This window comes from Netta rufina (assembly GCF_964035555.1).
Source record: "Netta rufina genome assembly, chromosome: 17".
Taxonomy (NCBI): domain Eukaryota; kingdom Metazoa; phylum Chordata; class Aves; order Anseriformes; family Anatidae; genus Netta; species Netta rufina.
In genome coordinates this window covers 14,160,766-14,181,339 of record NC_140141.1, presented here as the reverse complement: position 1 = coordinate 14,181,339, position 20,574 = coordinate 14,160,766, and the positions used below count along the sequence as shown (strand labels likewise).

General features: G+C 55.0%; 1 protein-coding gene across 1 annotated transcript; it reads right to left on the bottom strand.

Moving 5' to 3' along the window:
• Positions 1-774: 774 nt before the first annotated feature.
• Positions 775-4,550, bottom strand: FICD (FIC domain protein adenylyltransferase). The gene is made up of 2 exons (XM_084297054.1): positions 4,319-4,550; positions 775-3,485 (listed from the first exon to the last, which is right to left on the bottom strand). Exons 1-2 carry the CDS (start codon positions 4,506-4,508, stop codon positions 2,410-2,412), a joined length of 1,266 nt encoding a protein of 421 aa, XP_084153180.1. The 5' UTR covers positions 4,509-4,550; the 3' UTR covers positions 775-2,409.
• Positions 4,551-20,574: the final 16,024 nt, after the last annotated feature.

The following is a 20,574-nucleotide window of genomic DNA, read 5'->3' as shown; positions in this document are numbered from 1 at the left end:
GAATTGCACTTAACCTATGGCAGCTAGGTAATACTGATGTACCTCACCTCTCGGGTGCACTGAGATCGTGTCCTCATGTACCTGTAAGTATTTCACTCCCTTTAGTATTAATATCTTGAACCACTTCAGTAATCACCTCAGACTCGAGAATAATCTGGTTATTGTGGATAGAAATATCACTGCTTGCCTGAACCTGCTGCTACCTCGCAGTCAGCAGCTGGGGTTTGGAGGGGAGGGGGCACAGCAGGACCGAGTTCACTTGTACAACACACGCACTGCTGCAAATAAACACTGTTTTCAGTGCTTACATCCTGTGCTCATTTGGCTTGGCTTTACTTTGTCTGCTTCCTAGCTGTGGCATCAGCAGGTTTGGGGGTAGTATTGCTATGCTATAGGGCCCAAATTCTTCTTGTGGAGCCCACCTGCTGTGTGCATCAAGTGTGGGCTAACCGCTCAGCACCGTAATGATGCAACAACACTGCAGCTCCATCTGCTTACTCACTCTAATGCCATTTTAAGGTGAAGCTTTAATTAGGGGTTAGGAAAGGATGGTTACCTCGCCCTGACATCAGGCAGGCACAACATAGGACTGATGAATTAGGTTTCCTTTGACTTCTAGGGCTGGACTTGCTGCTTCAATGTCCTCCCCGGTGCTCCCCTCCAGTGCAGCTGCATGCTGCTGAGGGAGCCAGGATCTGCACTGCCTCACAGCTCGTGCACCTTGCAGCTTATTTTGCTGCCAGCAGCAGTGTTCTGACAACAGCCTAGTCCAAACAGACTTTAATATTAAAATACTTTATTAATCTGTTACTAAAATAACATTTTTTTTTTCCCAGAGCTCTAAAGTGCAGAATATCTTTATACTCACCTCGCACTACAAAAATAAGCATGTTTTGTAAAAACAGAACAACCTTCCTCCCTTATTGGTTGCTTTTCCTGGCAGCAGTAATCAGTACATAAGCACGGGTTGGTGCTAGAGTACATGGGTAACTCCCAAACTTGTTCTGTTGCCTGTTTTTTGTATAAAACATCGTAACTACATTGCAGGCAAGAGAGAGAGGGATGAAACTTAAATGGGCCTTGGGACAGTACAACAACCCACGCTGTTTTACAAAGGGATTAAGCTTTACAGTACTCATTGGGATTGCATCCACATTTTCTGATCCACGTTTTCTGAACTGGGAGGTTTGGGGATCTAAGATTGAAGGAATTTGGCTGCTATGCAACCAGCAGTGGTGTAGGCAGCTACTCCTCTGCCTGTTAAGCTGCAGAAGATAAGGTACACTTCGAATTGGATGGCAATTCCAGGTACAACACACTGCCACTGCAGTATGGAGAGGCCTTGTGATTCTTTACACATTTACCACGGTAATAACACGACCTGGTAATTAATAAAGCTATAGTGAAAAGTTCTTGGTGTAGATTAAGGAAACTCAAGTTCTCGCTGAATGAATTCTTACCAAAATGGCACAACTAATGAAGGCAGCCTTAGGGTTCTGCACAACAACCTTTTCTGCCCGCAGCCTTGCAGGAGCAAGCTCTTCCCAAACCCTGAGCAGAAACACACAGAGACCGCTGCAATTTCCCAGGGAACCAGCTTGATGACAGATCCGAGGCAGGGCCTCCGGGCACAAACTAATACTTCTCTTGAAATCACAGCAAAAGCAGCCTGCAGTTCAGTGAAGGAAGTCAGCGTTTCTTGTCTCTTTCCAGTCGCCTGCTCTGGCATCACAGACAAATCACTTGCCCCTTGTTGCACACAACTTGCCCTAGGAAAGGCAACCGAAAATAAATATGCAAAGTGCTGCTGAGAACAGAAAGAGGAGGGCAGAAATGCCATCGCTGAGCTGCAGCGAGCCTCCTTCCTCATCTGTTCTGTCTGAAACAAGAAGAGAACACTGCTGTGGGAGTGAAAAGGAAAATCTGATTGGCGTAGCTGGGAGTGTGCTATTACTGCAAGGGTTTGGTGGTGGTTTTTTGAACAACAGGGAGGGGGAAATGTGAGAGCAGCAACTCAGTTAAGGCTTTGGCTGGCCTAGCAGCTCCTTGCCAAGGTAAGATGAGGCTGTTGAGTGACGAGGTGAAGGGCTGCGCTGGAAGCAGCTCCTCCAAGCTTCATTTTAAGGAGAAATTAATTATTTCTACTTCAGTTCGTCGAGCCCGCGATCCCTCTCCCACCTCCTTCCTGCAGCACACACAGGTTAGAGCTTACAGTCAGCGTCAACAGTTCACATTTCAGCCTGGCATCCTGGTACATAAATAAATTATATTAATTTAATCAAACAGAAGAGACTTTTAAATAAATGAAATGCTAAAGAGCGACACCCTCCTGTCAAGTTCCTTCCCAGCGAGAACAGGGAACTTTCTGTTCTCCCCCACTTTTCCCTGGTTCCTGCGCGCCCACAGCCCTCAAGTCTTGACGGGGATGGTTTGTCTGCATCCCGCCGTGCTGCCATCCGCTTCGGGCAGCCCCACGGAGTACTCGGTGGTGGCGATGAGCAGCATGTCCAGCGTGGTCTCGGTGCACTGAGCGATGAAGCGGATGAAAGGCCTGACGTCGCCCTCGTTAGCCACCTCCAGCACGTGGTAGTACTCGGCCCGCTGCTCCTTGCGGATGGTGATGGGCGGGTAGCCCGCCTGCATCAGGATGAGGTTCATCAGCAGCCGGGAGGTCCTCCCGTTGCCGTCCACGAAGGGGTGGATGTAAACCAGCTTGTAGTGGGCCAAGGCGGCGAATTCCACGGGGTGCAGGCCCATGGCGTCCTCCGAGTTGAGCCACTGCACGAACTCCTGCATCTGCTTCCCCACGTCCTGGGGGTGAGGCGGGATGTGGTGCCCCACGAACACCCGCGTGGCCCTGAACCTCCCCGCCTCCACGGGGTCGGCGTAGCCCAGCACCCGCCGGTGGATCTCCAGGATGTCAGCGATGGTGACGGAGCCGATCCGCGAGGCCAGCGTGGTGTTGACGTACTTGAGGGCCGCGTGCATGCCGATCACCTCGTTCTGCTCCACCAGGCTCTTCCCGGGGACGGCGTACCGCGTCTCGATGATGTGCCGGATCTCCGACAGCGTCAGTGTGTTCCCTTCGATGGCCACCGTGTGGTAGATGTGGTGGTAGTAGGACTCCTCCATCACCCGCCGCAGGGCCGAGTTGCCTTTTGGGATGGCCATCACCTTTTTCACCTTGCTGTCGATGATGCTGAAATACCTCTGGTCGATTTCTTCGACTAAAGGCAGCGTCCGGTCCCTGTTGATCAGGGCTTTCTCGTTGCAGGGCGAAATGGTGAGCGCTTTGGAGTACAGGTAGTCGGCCTGCAGGATGTCCTTTTCCTCTTCCGAAAAGATCCCGAATTCGTTCAGGGCGTCCACGTAATCGGGGTCCATTTTGAGGGCGTAGACAAAGAGTTTGTGAGCTTTTTCTCGCTTTCCTTGGCGCTTCATCTCCAGGGCTTGCTTCAAAGCCGCTTTGGCTTCGAATTTCACTTCTGAAACGCAACGGGGAGCGGTTAGATCACAGGGCAGGGGGTTCTGCGGGAAACCTGGAGACTATCAGCATTTGCTGATACCGAAATTCAACAAAAGAACCACAAAACGTGGGATGGAGCCACCAGCAGGAGAGCTGTAGGGCCACGTTTAGGGGCCGAGCACGGCAGCGGAGCCGTTTGTAGTGTGACCACGGTGTGCTGCGACTTACCCAACTTCTTCCCCAAATCCCAAGCCGCAAATATGAGAAATGTTTTGGTTAAATACCCCGTATCTTCCCCAAAATCCCCAGCTGCTGATAGCAGAGGCATTTTAACGAAAGACCCAACATCTTCCCCCAAAATCCTAAGGTACCGACAGCACAGGTGTCTCAGGGGAACCCCAACCTCTCCCCCAGCTGCTGACAGCAGAGGCGTTTTGGTGAAATACCCAACTTCTTCCCCAAACCCCCGAGCTGCCGATAACCCTGCTATTTTAACCAAAAACCCAACTTCTTCCCCCAAACCCCCACCTGCTGATACCCCCTCTATTTTACCCAAAAACCCAGCTTCTTCCCCCAAACCCCCAGCTGCTGACAGCACCGCTATTTTCCCCCAAACCCCAACTTTTTCCCCCAAATCCCCAGCTACCGATAATCCCCCTATTTTACCCAAAACCCCAACTTTTTCCCCCAAACCCCCAACTACCGATACCCCCACTATTTTACCCAAAACCCCAACTTCTCCCCCAAACCCCCACCTCCCTATAACCCCTCTATTTTCCCCAAAACCCCCAACCCCCCCCACCCCCCCAGCACCAGCCAGCCCCGGTACCTCCCCCCCTCCCCCTCCCTTACCGGGGGCCGCCTCAGCCGTGCGGGGCAGCAACCGGAGCCCCCGGGGGGCCACGCTGAGGCCGGCACAGCCCCGCCTGACGAAGGGCAGCGCCGCCAGCACGGCCAGGCCGCCCAGCAGCGCCGCCAGCAGCGCCGCCCGCCCCGCCGGGCCCCACGGGGCCGCCCGCCGCCGGGCCGCGGCCCGGCACATCCCGGGAGGGAGGCGGGCGGGCGGGCGCTAGGACCCTGCGGCGTCCCCGCGGCCCCTGCGGCGGTCCCCCTGCGGAGCCCCGCCCACTCTCGGTTCCGGCTCTGCCATTGGTTGAGCGCCGGAGGTTCGGCTTTCTTATTGGGTGCTCGCGGAGGTGTGTCCCGCCCCTTCGCCGCGCTCCGCTTCCTGCAAGGGGAGGGGGTTCCGGGTAGCGCCGCGCCCACCGGCGCGGGAGGGGGCTCGTGGAGGGTGGGAATTGGTCAGGGGGGATGTCAGTCTTGGGAGGAGTAACCAATGAGAAGGGAGGTTTGGGATGGGGCGGGGCTGATGGGGCCGCTCGCTGTTGCTAGGCGACGGCTGCGGCCTGGGCCTAGGCCTGGGCCTGTGGAGGCCGCGCCTCGCCTGGGGCCCTGGGGGGGGGTCCTGGGGGGTGCTGGGGGGTCCTGGGGGGATCCTGGGGCGTTCTTTTGGTCCTGGGGGGGGTCCTGTGTTTTTTTTTTGGGGGGGTCCTGAGGAGATTCTGGGGGGTTCTGGGGGTCCTGGGAGGGTCTTGGAGGTCCTGGGGGGACCCTAAGGGGGCCCTGGGGGGTTCTGGAGGTGCAGGGGGGTCCTGGGGAGGTCCTGGAGGGGTCCTGTAAGGAACACGGGGCTGCACAGCTCCTGTGCACAAACAGGCACGAGCAGCCAAAAGCTGAAGGAAAAGGGAACGTCCCCAGGGGCTGCAGGGACCTCACCCTGATTTCAGTCCCTAGCAGGACGATGGACGGTTTTTTTTTTTTTTTTTTTTTTTCCCCAGATACTCACACGACACGTCATCATAAATAAAACGTGGTAATTGAAGCTGGTTTTTCTCTGTGTGGTTGATTTTATCAAAAAAAAAAAAAAAGAGGTTTGGGTAAATGCGGCTTTCAGGAGTCAGGAGGTTTTGGTGCTCCGCTGCGTGGCGTGCACAGAAGAAGGTGATATTGGGCCTAAAATAAATATAAAGGAATTGTAGAAGGGTGACAAATTGTGTTTATTCTATAGAAGAGAGGGGAGCAGGGGTGGCTGTAGCAGGTACAAAATGAGAATAATTATAGTAGTTACTGAGGGATATTAAACACTGGAACAGTAGAAACTGGACATTTTTCACAATATTAATTAACAAACCCTACTGGGGACAGCACAACTACGCTGTCCCTAACACCTCTGTCTGTGGCTTCTGTTTGCTCGGTGACTTCCAGGGGTGAAGGCATGCCACCTTTGTTCCCAGCTGCCAGGGAACATGCTGCTGGCACTGAAGTAAGAGCACAGGACAGGGCACAGCAGCCTGGTCCAGGTTAGCTTCGTGCTGATCCTGTGCTGAGCAAACAACTCGGAACAGGAGCTGCTGCTGTGTTACACCAAGGTGGCTGGGCGGTTTTCCTTTACCTGCTTGTTTTCAGCAGTGGGGAAGGTAGAAACCACTGCCAGAGCTCTTTGAGACATTTATTGATGTTACCAGGACTGACAAAAGCAGCTTGATGAACTTGGTTCAGCCAGCAACCCTAAAAAGAGACTGACAGCACCTGGGCTCTGAGACCACTCAGCGGCAAATGGAGCCCAAGGCGATCCCTGCAGCACAATTACCGTGTCCTCCAGCCATTTGGAGCCTGACAAAGCCCATTAAGGCTGAAGGATAACTTGGGGGGATAATTAGCATTTGAAGGATGAGCAAATACACCTGCCCTCCGAGAGGAACCTGCAACAGAAGCGTGTGTTTTCTTCAGCGCCAATGAAGCCTAACGTCAGAATTACAGAGTGATGAGGTATTTTCCTTCTCAAAATGGCGCAAAGCCCGTTCAGAATCTGACAATTAAGCCTGATATATCGGGGGAGAACGACCCTGATAGACAAAAATGCCTGGCACCTCGTCCAGGTTTTGGCAGCTGGGAGCACTCCTTCTCTGGGGCTGCTGCGTGTCTGCGCGGCACTAGCCTGGGCAAGCTCGAGGGTTGCCCTTCCAGCACATTGTTGCAATTATCTATGATTTTGTCAGGGAGAGCAAAGGGAGATCCCGAAGTAGCTCATAGGAAAGAGTGTGGGCTTTGAAAGGATGGAGCTGGGGCCATGGGGCAGGCTGGCAGCTCTGGGCATGGCCGTGCCCACAGCCAGGAGGGCTTGGCTGGCACCCAGGGCTTCTTCCAAAGGTGCCGTGGGTTGTGCATTGCAGAGGGGTGCTGGGATGTCCTTGTGGCACAGGAGAAGCCACATAAAAGCCGGTTGTTACTAAAACTTTGAGGCCGAATTGGGTGAACGTGGAATCAGAGGGATCCCTGGAGCCGGTAGGTGGCAGCGACTCATTTCGCTGCTCAGCAGAAGCCTCCCAGCGTTGCAGCCTCTCTCCTGGACCGCGATGCCTTCAGCTTTTAGAGGCAGTGATCATGCAGAACATATTTTTAAGGCTGAATAAGGCTCTAGCTTCCTTTTGGCACTGCTTGTCCCGGGGTAAAATTGCTGTGCTGTGCTCTGGGGAGGTTTGGGGGATCTGCGACTGGTGGCACTGCTGCTGGAGGCATGGACCTCAGCGCTCAGCGCTGTGTCTGCGGGGACCATGCCACTGATCCCTGCTATCCCTGCACCTCCCCAGTGCCTTCAGGTGACAGGCAGCAGTACTGGTGTGGGCAACACATTAAAAGGAGAAAAATTGCGGGATGGAGGTGTTCTTTTCCATCTGGGAGTGTGTGGCTGTGGCGTGCCCATGGGCTGCAGCTGCCGGGGTCTCGTGCCCACTCAGCCTGCCCTTCTCCTCCTTGGTTCCCCTGCTCCTGGGCAGTGTGGCAGAGCCTGACCAGCAGCTGGTTCCCCCAAGCTGTGGGGTTAAACCAAGGCCCTGAAGATGCCACGATCTGCTCCGGGAGCATCCCCGGGACAGGCGTGTTGTCTGCTCGAGGGCTGCGCTGTGGGGAGAAGCCGCTGGCTGCAGAGGCAGAGCTGCACATCGGAGTGTGGGATTTTAATCAATGAACAGATGGGCAAGTACGAGATCAAATGCCTGGTGGTAAAGCTGTCACCCGGGTCAAAGCAAGGTTGTTGTGAAAAACGGTTTTGACATTCTCAGCTGCAGCGCTTGCAAGGCAAATGGAAACCATACCCCGGATCCAAGTGCTAGCGAGCAGTGCGAAGACCAAAGGGATTTTTAATTAAAGAGAAGAAGGAAGGGGAAGCAAAAAGCAAGAGCAAGATTGCATTGTCTGATTACTTCTAGCTGCAACTAAAGACACCGAGCGAGGGGGTTCAAGGCTAAGGGAACAATTTAAAGCTCTTAGCGCGGGCACTGAGGGAGCACAAACACGGCGCTGAATAGGCAGCCGAAAACAAAGCTCCGAGAGGGTGCAGAAACAGAGGGCTTTGTTGGCTCTCTTGACGAATAATGAGGAACGAGGTTCTCAGACAGATTGGTTTGCAGCACTGGGAATAAATGGACAAAAGGGAAACTTTCAAAGCAAGACTGCAGCTGAGCTGGGTTATTTCGGCTAGGCCAGGCCGGAGCCGTGTGGAGCTGCCTTAGCCTGAGAGCAACGCGCTTGGTTCCGCTGGCCGGTCCCAAGCAAGCCCACGCAGAACGTCTGGTTCTAATGAGAAACGAAATTTAGGGGGAGGAGGGGAATGAGGAGTCCCAGCTGCGTGGAGGAAGAGCTTTATGTTTATTGCACTTGTGGTCAGCACAGTTCTCCGAGCAGCTGAGCACTGCCTGGCGCACCTCCCTCAGTGTCCTACCCATGGAGAACTTCTGGTCCTGGGAGCCACGGAGCTCTGGGAGCAGAGCTGAGCAATCCTGGAAAAAAATCCTACACGTTTTGTGGGAGACGAGAGCACTGTTTCTCACGGCGGTGCCTGATGGCGGGAGCCTTTGAGTCAGAAACATCAGGTTTGCAGGAGTCAGCGGGCGTGGAAAGCCACAGCCGTACGTGTTCCCAAGGCTGAGGACGTCCCTTGGGACCCCCGGCCCGTTTCTGCCACCACCCCTCACCAGGGGCTCCTGCAGCCCCCAAAATCTGTGGGTTCCCTGCCCCGGGGGGGGGGGGGGGGGCTGAGCAGAGGGGCAGGCGAGTGGCTGCACGCTCGTCTCCAGCCTGTCCTTGAGGCTGATGTGGAAGTGCTGACTCCATAATAAGAGCCATTTTGGACGGGCTGCCACATCGACTTGACTAATGTGACTCCACGCCAGGCAATCTGGAAATATATTAAACCCGGGAGCTGCTGCGGGGATGATTTGCATGTCAATAACAGAGGGGAAATTGCCTCCCACAGCCTCCCCTCTGGGCTTTTATCCTGCCAAGCGCCAGGTATCCCCAGCTCGGTCAGTTTAATTGTCCCAGGAGCTGGATGAGCCCTCCTGGGACAAGGAGGCCTTCTGGGGTGAGACCTCAGCTAATCTCGCTTTTACTTCCCCACTTCTCTGAGCGATGTTTGGCTAAAAACTGGCAGAGGCGATGCTTCTTGAGAGGGATTTAGCTTCAAAACCCTCACAGGCTCCTTGCTCCAACTCCCTTCATTGGCCTCAAAGTGCCAGGGGGCGAGGGAACCCACATAGGATGTGGCACACCGATATGTGGCTTATCCAGGCGGGGTGAAACCAGCCTCCTGCTCCTCTCCAGGTGCCGTGGTGGAGCAGAGGGGAGAGCCGTGCTACGGAGCCCTCTGCTCCCGGGGGACTCAATGCCTCAGGCAGCAGCTCCAGCACGCTCGCTGCCTCCCAGGCTCGCAATCTGGGACAAGAAAGGCTAAAACAGGCAAGAGGTGGGTGTTTCGTGGGAGCGGATCACAAAAGGAGCTGCTTTCCCCTGCCAGGCTCTCAGCTCGCCCCCCTGCGAAGGTGCTGACAGCCATCGGCCGTAGCTGGAGGCAGCTCCTCTAGGAGCTCCTCTAGGTTTGGATGCCTCCCGGCTCTTGGACTTGACTTCAAAATAAATTAAAAAAAAAATGATGCTCGGTCTCCGTGGCAACTGCAGCGGGTGCAGGGATGCCGGGGAGGGATCCCTGGCTATTACACGGCCTCCTGTGTGCTCAGGGAGGCTCCTGCCTCCCCTGGCGGAGGCTGGATAAGGGCTGGAGCCTCTCCTGTGCCACCAGCATGTGGGGCACAGCTCAGAGCACGTGCAGTTCACGGCCTCTGGGGGCTCTCGTAAAATGTGTCCTCTGAAATTAATCCGAATTACAACCCGGCTTTTCCTCTCCCCCTGCCAGTGACGGTGCAGCGAGCAGCCCTGGTTTATTACCAGCAGCGTAACTCCATCTTTATCAGGTTCCTCCAGCACTCTACAAAAGCCGGGAGTTGTTAAACATTTCGCTTTCTGCGGCTGGGTGTAATTACTCGGGAGATGGGATGTTAAATCTTTCGCCTCCTCCAGGCTCCACAGCTCGCAGCCGAGCTCCCTTGCAGCGAGGAGCTTTGCTCAGAGGTCTGCCCGCTCTGGAGGCACTTCTCAGCTTGCCATTTCTCCAAAAAATGGTTTCAGGGGAGAGCCGGGAGCTCTTTGTGAGCGCTGCAGTCGAGCTGATGCTGGCCGAGTGTCACAGTAAATGTCCAGGGCTGGGCCGTGACTCAGTGCTGGGGGGAAGGCAGGGCGATGCTCTCTGCTTGGGTGGGGATCAGCGCTCCCAGATTTTCTATCCAGAGGGAAACGGGAACATTTCTCCTCGTTCTCCCTGTCCTACGTCCAAGCGACGGAGGCTGGAGGCAGCTGTGGGCCAGGGAGGTGCCTGCTGGCAGCCTGGCTTCTCCTCCGGAGGTCTGGGTCACTCGCCCAGCCCAGCAGCCGAATTAGTAAGAGTCAGATCACGCAGAAAGCTGTAATTGTAGCTCGTCTGGGAACCCGTGAATGTCAGGAGTAAGTAGTAGCCTCATCTTTTTCAGTTACTTTCCTCGCAGACGTTTCTTGAGGCTCCTGCTGACATTTGGGCTACGTGACCGCCAGCCGCGGGCCAGGCGAGCTCCTGGCTTCCCAGAGCACGAGCTGCTAATAAAGGGGCTCCTGCAGGACCCGCTCCTTGCGTTTTTGTTCCCGTTTAGTTATTACATTTAGTCTCCAGTGATTACAGAGCTGACAGCTGGCAAAGATTTGCATATGGCATGAAATTAAGCGAGTTCATTTTAATGTCTAATCTGCGCAAAGCTCAGATTTGGTTTCTAAAGGCACCGCTTCGCCTTCTCGTTGCTGGCACATCTGCTCCGTGCATTAGCCTTTGATTCCTAAAAGTTTATTTTCCCCGTATTTCACCGGGGTGAGCAAATAGAGCAGATCTTCGCAGGCTTTTGCAAGCTCTTTGACACCAGAGCCCGGGATCTCAGTGCCCCACGGTGCCAGGCTCTGAGCAGCACCGTGGCACCGCTGGTGTGGGTTGCTGCCGAGCTGCCTGCTCTCATGCCACAAAGCCGGCTCCAGAACTGAGCTGTAATGTTCATATTCATTTTTTTTCAGTCCTCTCTTTACCTCCTGTGCAAGGAATTGAGATGGAAGCCACCCGTGCCCAGAGCGGGTGGCAGCAGGGGAACGACCGGGCGGTTTGGATAATCCCCGATGCAGACACAGCACCTGAAGGGAAGTGCTCCGATGCCTGCAGCAGGGCGAGACGTGAGAAATGCTCCACATCTCGAAAAACAAGTGGTGAGAAAGCATCCGACAGGGCAGAGAGCTGCCATGGCCCCGTCCCCCTGCATGTGTGGGCTCTGCTTGGACAGCATCAGGAGCCGGCAGCCAGGAGTAGATCCAAGCATGGCAGCCTCAGCTTCGTGCTGGAATTGCAAACCTTGGGAGCCTGGCGATGAGAAAAGTGTAGAGCGAGCTGCAGTTGTCTCCATGGGAGGTCTGACCTTTCCGAGCTTGAAATTCAGGACTGAGAAAGCAAAATCCTAGCTTTCTGGCTGCTGGCAACTGATGTGAGTTTTCCTCCAAACCATCTGGAACAGAGATTGGGGTTGGCTTTTTAAATTTTTTTTTTCTTTCAAGTGGCAAACCATGCAGAGAATGGATAAGGACTCAGGCGGGGGCATGAAAAGCAGCAGGCCAGCAGCTCACACAGTGCTGCTGCTGCTCCTAGAGGCTCTCCTGCCATCAAGCATGGCCGAGAGAGGAGCTGAAGGCCCCATAGTGCTTGGTAGGCTCATCCTTGGACCTGGGGGTGCTGCAAGGTGCTCTTGGCAAGGGCCTGGGGGGCACAGAGGGTGCTAAGTCGTGTCTGGGGAAGAAGAGCGAGTTGTAGCAGCAGTGGCTGTGCCTTCATCCCTGCAAGGCTCTGGTGAGGTCCCGCACTCCTCCTCCTCCTCGCCGGCATTTATTAGAGCTGCCACCTGCAAGACCAACCATAAATACGTCTCCTGGCTCGGGCAGCTGCTCGTCCCAAGAAATCAATTCAATTAAAAGGGCTTGGGCGGAGACGCAGTCCGGGCGCGGAAGGCTTTGGCAGCGGGCTGTAAATCCTGCTTTCTTGGAGCCAGCCCTGCGCTTGCTGCCTTCCCCTTCTCCAAAATCAACCCCCCTTTCCCAGCTCCTTAACTGATGTCCTCGATCCTGGTCTCCTCCAGGAGGAGAGGAGGATGTCAGGGCAGCCGTCTTCTGCAGGACATCCCCTTGGATCTTGCTTTGCTCTGTGTGGGGCCACCGCGAGCTCCAGCCCGGCCCCACAAACCCTGAGCCACCGCCGTAGCCCCGAGCATCACCAGCCCCAGGACCTGGCACTCCTGAGAGCAGCATTAATTTGCTAGGGGTAATTTATTTTGCAGCATTTCTGCTGCTCGGAGGGAGGTAAAAGCAGACAGGTTGATCTCAGCTGCGCCTGAACGCAGCTTCCCCGCTGGCTCCTGCCTCCGACTGCTGCTGGGTGTGGGTTCCCCGCTCTGCGATGATTGAACGGCAGCACACAAACAGCTCCTGGCTTAATGAGATTAAACAGATCCAGCGGAACATCTCCCTTCGTCTGGAGTGTGCTTCGCGTCCAGGCGCTATTTAAATCCAGGTTTGCAGCATCGCTCGCTTTGGGTCTGCGGTGCTGAAATTTCCCCCTCGGGCTCATCAAAGCCCTCCCGGTGCGGAGCCCCTGGCCGAGGGCTGCCCGCTGCAAAGGGGGACGTGGAAACTGGCACAGCAAGGAAGGAAAACCCCGTGATCTAAAGCAAGCAAGCAAAATCTCATTTTCTCCTTGGATTTCTGAGGGCCGAGCAGCAAACAAACAATTACTTCCCCGCGATTTTGCCGGGGAGCTCTATAACTCCGGAGTGACAGGGGAGCAGCGAGCTGCCGGCTGATGGATAACCGGGGTGACGGCGGGGCCGGAGATCTGCTGGCACGGAGCTCTCCCTCCACCCCGCACCCCATAAATCAGCCCGGCGGGGAGGGAGAGACCTCCCCACGCTGTGGATGGAGGGATGCATCCTGCCGAGCCCCAGCACCCCTCGTGGGACCTGAGTTGTGATGCTTGGAGAGGCGCAGGCAAGGAGCAGGCGGTTCCTTGTCGCCTTTCCACCCGCCGTGGCGCGCGGTGTTGTGTACTGTAAAATTCGTTGTGCCGTTGTAAATTGCATTTTGGCTGGGGTTTTGTACACGGAGCGCTGCTAAATATAAATAAAAGGCAATTGTTCTTCCTTTCTGTCAAGCATAGCTTTAATTTTTTCCCTAATCCCATGGCACAGAAATTCAAATCCCGGTCTTTTGGGGGGGAAGAAGACGCTGCTCGCCCTGCCTCTCCCAGCAGTCATCTTATAGAATTAGAGATAAGCTGAGCGGTTCCAGGGAACTTGCTAATGCTGGGCAGGGACTCAGGCTCGGGGCCTGGGGAATTAGATTTTGCTCCCTGAATTCCCTCTGCAGCAGCAGCCTCCTTTATTTGCAGTCCCTCCTGGCACGGCGGTGCCAAGCTCCCCGAGCCCGGAGGGCGCTCGCCGGTGTCGTTAATGGGCATTGAACCAGCACCGGCAGCTCAGATGGGAGAGGACAGGGTGGGGGCTCAGGGTGGGAGACAGATCAGGGTGGGGGCTCAGGGTGGGCACAAGCAGAGCTCCGAGACCCCCAGGGACAGCCCCAGCCCCCCGCGTGCCCAGCAGCAGCCTGTTGCGAGTCTAATTTCCATGGAAAATCAGGAAAAGCCCTCCCAGCCCAACTGGCTTTTTTCCGCTATTCCAGCAAAGTTCAGGTCACTCCTGTGCCTAATCAGCTTGTAAATATTCCTGCAGGTTGGTTTTTTGTTGTTTTTTTTTTTTTTTTTTCCCTTTGCAGCCCGAGCACGCCGTGTTAGCAAGCAGAAAGCGAGGCGCATCGCGGGCGTCAGCTCCAGCCAGGAGGCAGGATGGCACCGCTCCTGCTTCAGCTCCCTCAGCTCGTAGCCGAGCACCCTCCTGGTGTCTGCATGGCCAGGGCAGAGATGCTGAGCTCACACAAACACCATCACAGTGCAGGCAGCTTGAGGAAAGCTTCAGAGTCCTCCCGTGGCCGTGGGGCTGATTGACCAGGGGGGGGATTTAGCTCCTCACCCCGCAGAAGCTCCCTTCCCGTTCCAATTCCGATTTTCCCAACGAGGCCCTGAGGTTGGGCAGCTCTTGGAGACCTCGGAGAAGCTGTGCTATTTCTTGTTTTTCAGCTTAAAATAGCCTGGAATCAGCCCTTCGTATTTCCTGCAGTCTGCTTGGCTTTCCAAACCGAAGCGAGAGCCACAACAACGCGAGCAGGAATTAGAAGCCTTGGCGAGCCCCGGATTGAAGCCAGCGTGGGTTTTACGGTCCTGCGACAGCTAATGCAGGAGTTGTTCCCCCGATAAGTATTATTCTGGCTCACAATAATAATAAAAAAAAATAATAAAAGCCTCAGCAGATTGGGGCTTTTGGCAGGACTCGTTTTACAGCGGTTATTAAAGGCTGAAGTGAGCTGCTCGGGGACGGGCCCCCGGGCGCATCAGTAAATGGAGAAGGCAGAGGATCAAATAAAATGAAGCATGTTTCGGGGCTCTGAAAACCATCTTTAGCAAGGGCTCAGCATTCTTATTATTTTCAGCCTGATGTTGTTTTCTGCCTAAGTAATGCCGGGGAAGCGTCTTGAATGGCTTCCTAATTTGTGAGGGTCCCAAAGGCACGACGTTCGGAAGGAATTGGATTAACACTTACGAAAAATAAATTACAGGCTGAGTGCTCGTTAGATGATTTTGAATTCATTTATTGATCTGAGGCTGGAGTGTTAGGAAATAGAAGGGGAGAAACAACCGGCGGCGCTCCCTGCCCAAACACGCGACCCTATTAGAGGCGGCCGAGCGGTGACAAGTGTGGGGTTGAGGAGCCCACCGTGGGATGGCAGCGGGGGCACCAGCACCACGGGGGCTTCATGGAGCCCACAGAGACCCCAGGGTTGGCTTGAGCTTGGACATTATTATTTTTTGCCAAATATTAGTGGAAACTGTAGCAGGCGGTTGCCATTTAATGTGATTTTTTTGATTTTTTTGTCCTTGATTTCTCCGCCCGAACAGGCTGCGCCCTCTCTCGAGGTGCTCCCTGGTCACCGCGGGGCCTGATACGGCAAAAAGAAGTTTGTGAAAGCTGGAAACTTGGCAAACTTGTGCAGCGTAAAGCGAAACTCGTGTTCCTCTGAAAGGCTGAAAGCGGATACATCCCAGACCTGACAGCCCATTAAAACCAAAGATAAGAGTGGCTCCGGGTGCCTCTCTGCTGGCAGCCTCCTGGCTTTCCATATTTACTTGGTAACGTGCTGGCTGGTGCCATTTTATTTTTTATCTAAAAATAAAAAAGGGAGCTGCTCCTCCGGGCTCTCTGTTAATCAGGTTTGGGGGAAAATGGCACATCCTGCAGCCTCGCTAAATCAGGCTCCTTTTTTTTTTCGTTAATGTAAAGTGCAATTTGCAGGGCCCTGCTCTATAAAGAGCAGCCGTGGCGAGGTCCCTAGCTGGAGGCACAATGTGGATTTCCCCACGTGCCCTGCCGGGGCTCTTACTGGTGTTGCTGGTCCTGCTGGTGGGGAGGTTTTGGTCCCACCACGGTGGTTTGGGGCCCGGCTCGGTGCCTCCCTTTCCATGGCTGTGCTCGGAGCACCCTTTCCAGCAGCACACCGTCTTACTGGTCCAAACTGGGAGCAGGACACGGGCGCTACTGGCACCACGGGGACGTCCCCAGGGCCACCTATTCCCATGATGGGCAGCACCTCGGGCATGTCACGCTCTGCCCTGACGTCCTTAAATCCTCCTGGAAGAGGGGGAAGGAGAAACACGTTGGTGCCGAGCAGCTGGCCATAAATTTGGGTATTGGGAAGGCTGGGGCTGTTTTGGGTACAGTTTGAGCCTAATGGGGTCCAGATGAAGGCAGGGACAGGCAGGAGGCACCCCCTGGGCGTGCAGGAGAGGGGGGTCCTGAGCAGCTCGGCACATTAAAGGCTCTGCCAACGCCTAATGAAACAAGAGCCTCAAGGCTCCCATTAATTAACAAATTAGCTCATCAAGAGCGCCCCTAATTTGTCAAACACAAAGCTGCCCTATTAATCAAACAAGAGCACGGGTATTAATTTGCCTGGCAAAACCGCACGGTTAATTGATAAGCGGCTCGTTTAAGGGGCTGCTTCCAAAACTGTCCCTAACGAGCGCGATGGGCACGAGCCCCCCACGTCCCCAAGGGGGGGGATTCCCTGGGGACCCTGCTGTGTCCCGGCCCCTCAGCACCAATCCTGCTGGGGGGGTGCCTCCAATTTCCCCCTGCATCTACGCCCTAGGTGCTCGGGGCTGGATTAATTAAGGTCCCCAATTAATTAATTAATGCAGTGAGCTGAGAGTTGGCAGCCTGGTGGTAGCCGGGGCGAGGCGTTGTGGCAAAGCCTCCGTCGGGACAGGTCTGGGTGGGAGCCCTGGCTCTGAGCGTTACCTCCCTGCCCCCACTATTTCCATACACCCCCAAAAAACTCTTCAAACATTTTTAAAAAATCGGCAAATCATCAGAAAGCCCAGCGTGAAACCCTCAAAGGGCCCAAAGGAGAATAATCCAGCTCTAAATGCACCTCTTTGTAGGCAGCAGCTCGCTGATCATTAGCGAGAATTAAAAGGATTGGGGCAAATTCGGTGCAGGGGTGCGGTGGGACGAGGTCTCCCCACACAGCTGGGGCCAGCAGCATCGGCCCAGGGTTTTTTTTCACCATTTTTTTATGATTATTACTATTATTTTCTCGAAGCACTGGAGGAGAATAGGAAGCGCGGGGGTTCTCACGAGCATAATATATGGAGCAATTTGAATTCGGGAGCAGGCAATTTGAAATCTTATTAAATTCCCTTCTCTTCTTTTATTGCCCGAGCATGGTCGGGCGGTTTCCGAGGGAGCTGGAGATTAAGGAACGGCGTGGGCAAGGCTGAGGCCGGGGCTGTCCCCACCCCTGGACCCCAGCCCCTGGGGGCTGCCCCTGTCCCCTCGTCCCCCCCAGTCCCACTCCTGCACCTCCTCCGTGCCATGGCAGCTCCGGAAACCCATAAATCTCTGAAAATCCACCCAAAGGAGAGGCAGCACCCGCCTGATCATTTTGTTTTCCGTTGCTAGCGAGTGCCGGAATATTAATAATCTTTTGGTGTAAAATTATCGCATTTTATAATTTCATTATGTCTCCATGTCACGGGACATAAAGCAGAGGCGAGCCTAATTAAATTAGCGCCAATTAAGCTGCCGGCCCCTCCAGCGCGGCCTGATGGGGATGGGGAGGATCTGCACTGCTTGGCTCCGACCTCCTTCCACCAGAAACACGGCTCGGGCACAGCCCACCTGAGATCCACTGTCCCGAGGAGATATTTGAAATGGGTTCGATGCGGCACGGTGGAAGGATTTGGGGAAAGTGGGTGCCGGGGGAGCTGGGGCTGGGCACCAAAACCCGGTGATGTGGCAGCAACGGGGCTGTGTGCTCGCCGTTTTGCTGGCTGGGAGGGTTTTGGTGCTATTTAAAGCGAGGTCCCCAAAGGCTCCCAGCTGCAGATATTCCTGTCCGTGCAGGATTTGGAGAGGCCGAGGGGGAAAACCTCCCTGTGCTGAGCCGTCGTCACCCACGAGCAGGGAAACTCCAGCGGCAAGAAGCGCACCGGTGGCAGAAGGAGCTGGCTACAGCCCCAAAACTCTTCCCATTACCTGGTCCTGGGTGCTCGGTGGCTGCTGTGCGTGGGGAAAGCCCCACGGGGGGACGTGGAGGAGCTGAGCTCCGTGGGCTGGCAGGGGGGGACCTTACAAAGTGCTTCCAGGCAGCCGCGAGCCCCAGCCATAAAATTATACAGGGGGCTTCCCTTTCTGCCTGATGATGGGAGCAGTGGCTGCGGCTCATGTGTTTGTTATTCAGCAGCTCGATTTGATGCCTATCATCCCGAGGGCTGAGGGGAGGGCCCTTTCTTCCAAGGTAAAAAAAAATAAATAATAATAATAAAAAGAGCAAAGTGAAGCACTGTAAATAGGCAGTTTGTGCTCCCGGTGCTCCGGCAGCTCTCGCCAGCTCGGTTTGGCAGGGTGTGCATTATTCACGAGATCGCATTAATATGCAAATCCGCACCACTTGATTGGCTCCCCTGGCACGCTGCCAAGGCCATCAGGCCTCATCTGGGTGCCCAGCATCCTCGTCCTGCACCTCTCCAGGGTTGCTCAGGGCCTCGTTAACGCCCTGCTCCATCAGCGTGGTCCCTCTTGCTCCCGATTAACGGGGTGGCAGTGCCAGCAGGTCCCAGCTGCCGTCCCAAGAAGAGGCAGGGAGGTTTCCCGTGCTGCTGGGACTGCATTTCCCAGGAATTTGTTGAGCAAACGCCGTGGTTTCCAACCGGGCAGACGGCACCTGGGCTGCGAGGCTCGTAGCAGGGAAATGAGAATAGAAAATAGGAGCAAAAAGCTGGTGGATGTCGAGCAGGCTCAGGGCAGTCCGGACACACAAACAGGTGATCCCAAAGCCTGGCCGACCCCCTGCTCGCCCCGCAGCAAACATCTCGCCCCGCTCCGCGCCTCGGTGCCGCAATCAGGCGGAGATTTACGGCTGCCATCACGGAAGGCGAGGGGCTGCGCTCCCTCCAAAGTCCCCCATGGGTTAGATTAGGCTGTCTGCAAGAAAACTTAATTGATTCTTTAGGTTAAAGCCTTTTCATCTGCGCAGACAAACCGAGGCATTAATTCTGTATAATGTGACACGGAACATTTGCATGCGGCTCTCCGGCGCAGCTTTTGCTCCCTGTGCTCCCTTTTGGGCTCTGATTTGTTTTCTTTCCAAGGCAAATTCTAGATCTGGCTTCCATCAACAGCGCTAATTAATCCCCTTCTAGATACTCCAACGTTTATTATGATGATTTTTAAATAATTTTCAGATAATGCGTGGATCCAGGAGGCAGGGGCAGGACTGCAGCCCGTGTTCCCACCACGGCCGAGGAGTGGATCTGGGTGGCCAGGACCAAGCTTGGACCTGGCAGAGGAACAATTCCACCCACTGCATGGGTGGAATTCAGGCTCTTGGCCCTTGTCATGATCCCAGCGGACAGGATGATGGATGGAGCTGGTGAAACGCCCGCAGGAGACCACGAAAAGCTGCCCGTGGTGGGCTGGGGGTGCCGTGGGATCCCCCAAGGTCCTGGAGGACACAGCAGGAGCAGGGAGCACCACGGGCACCGGGGAGCAGAGCAGTGGGAAGCCCAGGGATGGGTGCGGGCACCCCGGGCATGGCACTCCAGAAATAGCCCCACAGCTGGCACAGCCCCAGCAGGAATATTTTTATTATTTTTTATTTTTATCACCTGGCCTGGGGCCGACCCGTGCCCAGGGCTCGGGATGAAAAGAGCCTGAAAATGGCACCGCCGCTGGGAGCTGGCAGCGGGGCCGAGGCTTCCCGAAACCAAACAGCGGCCGTGCCTCTTCCCGGCAGCTGGAGATGGGGAACGTGATGGGGACCTGCTGGTTTTGAGCTCCAAAATGCCCCCGTCTGCAGTGTCCTGCTCCAGGGGGGGGCCCTCGGTGGCGCTCCCCCTTTCACCTTGCAACGAGCCCACCACGGAAAGCGGTGGCCCAGAAATTACTGCAAGGAAAACTGGATTTAAAAAAAAAAAAATACAATTCCTAAAAAAGGAGGTTTTATTGATGGTATTTGTAAAGTTCAGAGCCCTTTGGTGTTATTCAGAAAAATCCAGCTGGAGGCTTAATATTTGGGTTATTCCCCAGGGTCTTAAAGGGTATCAGCCACGTCACATCGCTGCTCCTCGCTTTGCTATGAGATGACCAAAACGCATCTCTACCTCCCTGAATCCCCTCATTTTACAAACCCAGGTCTTGCATGTTGTTTTTTTTTTATTTGTTTGTTTGTTTTTCTGGGCTTCACATGGGAAACTGCCTGGGGAAAACTGTTTGGGACTGCAAATCCCCGCAGCGAGGGGCCTGGTGACACCTTCAGTCCCCGAGTATGGGAAACTGCCAGGTGGGTTTTATCCCAGATTTGTGGGGATGTTCCGAGGAGAAAAAGTAATTTTATCGTCCCCATTAATCTTGTGATCAATCGGGTGAATTGCTTGGGGCATGGGGAGCTCACCAGTAACCCTCGGAGGGACGCCGCAGTTGGCATCGGCTTGGATGTGGCATCAGCAACGGGGCTGAAAGGTGGGATTCAGTCCCCCAAAAAACATTCAAGCTGTTTCCCAAGCCTTGTTTTCCCAGTGCTTCCCAGCCCTGCCCCAGTACCCGTGTCTGTGGCCGATGCTTCCCAAAAAATCCCGCTGTGACGGCCACCCCAGCTCGCAGGGAGCTGCCAGCGTCTGCCCGTCCCCCTCCGACCCTCGGTGCGAAAGGAACCAAGCCTATTTTTCCCTTTAATTAACAAAAATCCAACCAGAACCGACCTCGGCCCCTGGCACGGGCGCTCGCTTTCTGCCACAGGCAATTTTAATCAGGCATTTTCTTAATTTTGCTCGGGCTGTAAAATAAACGGGGACTTTGAAGGGTGAGGGCTCGCAGCGGCTGTGCTGGAGGCAGCCTGGGGGTGCTGAGACCCCAACCACGAGAAGAGACCCCCCTGAACATCCCCTGTGGAGCTGAAACAGAGCAGGGAAGGGGCAAAAGCAGAGCAGGGCGGGT

Bases quoted from the DNA above. Each gene is read 5' to 3' on its own strand.
- FICD (XM_084297054.1), bottom strand. From the start codon at position 4,508: ATGTGCCGGGCCGCGGCCCGGCGGCGGGCGGCCCCGTGGGGCCCGGCG. The intron at 3,486-4,318 runs GTAAGGGAGGGG...GTTGCGTTTCAG, and splicing joins CACGGCTGAGGCGGCCCCCG to AAGTGAAATTCGAAGCCAAA.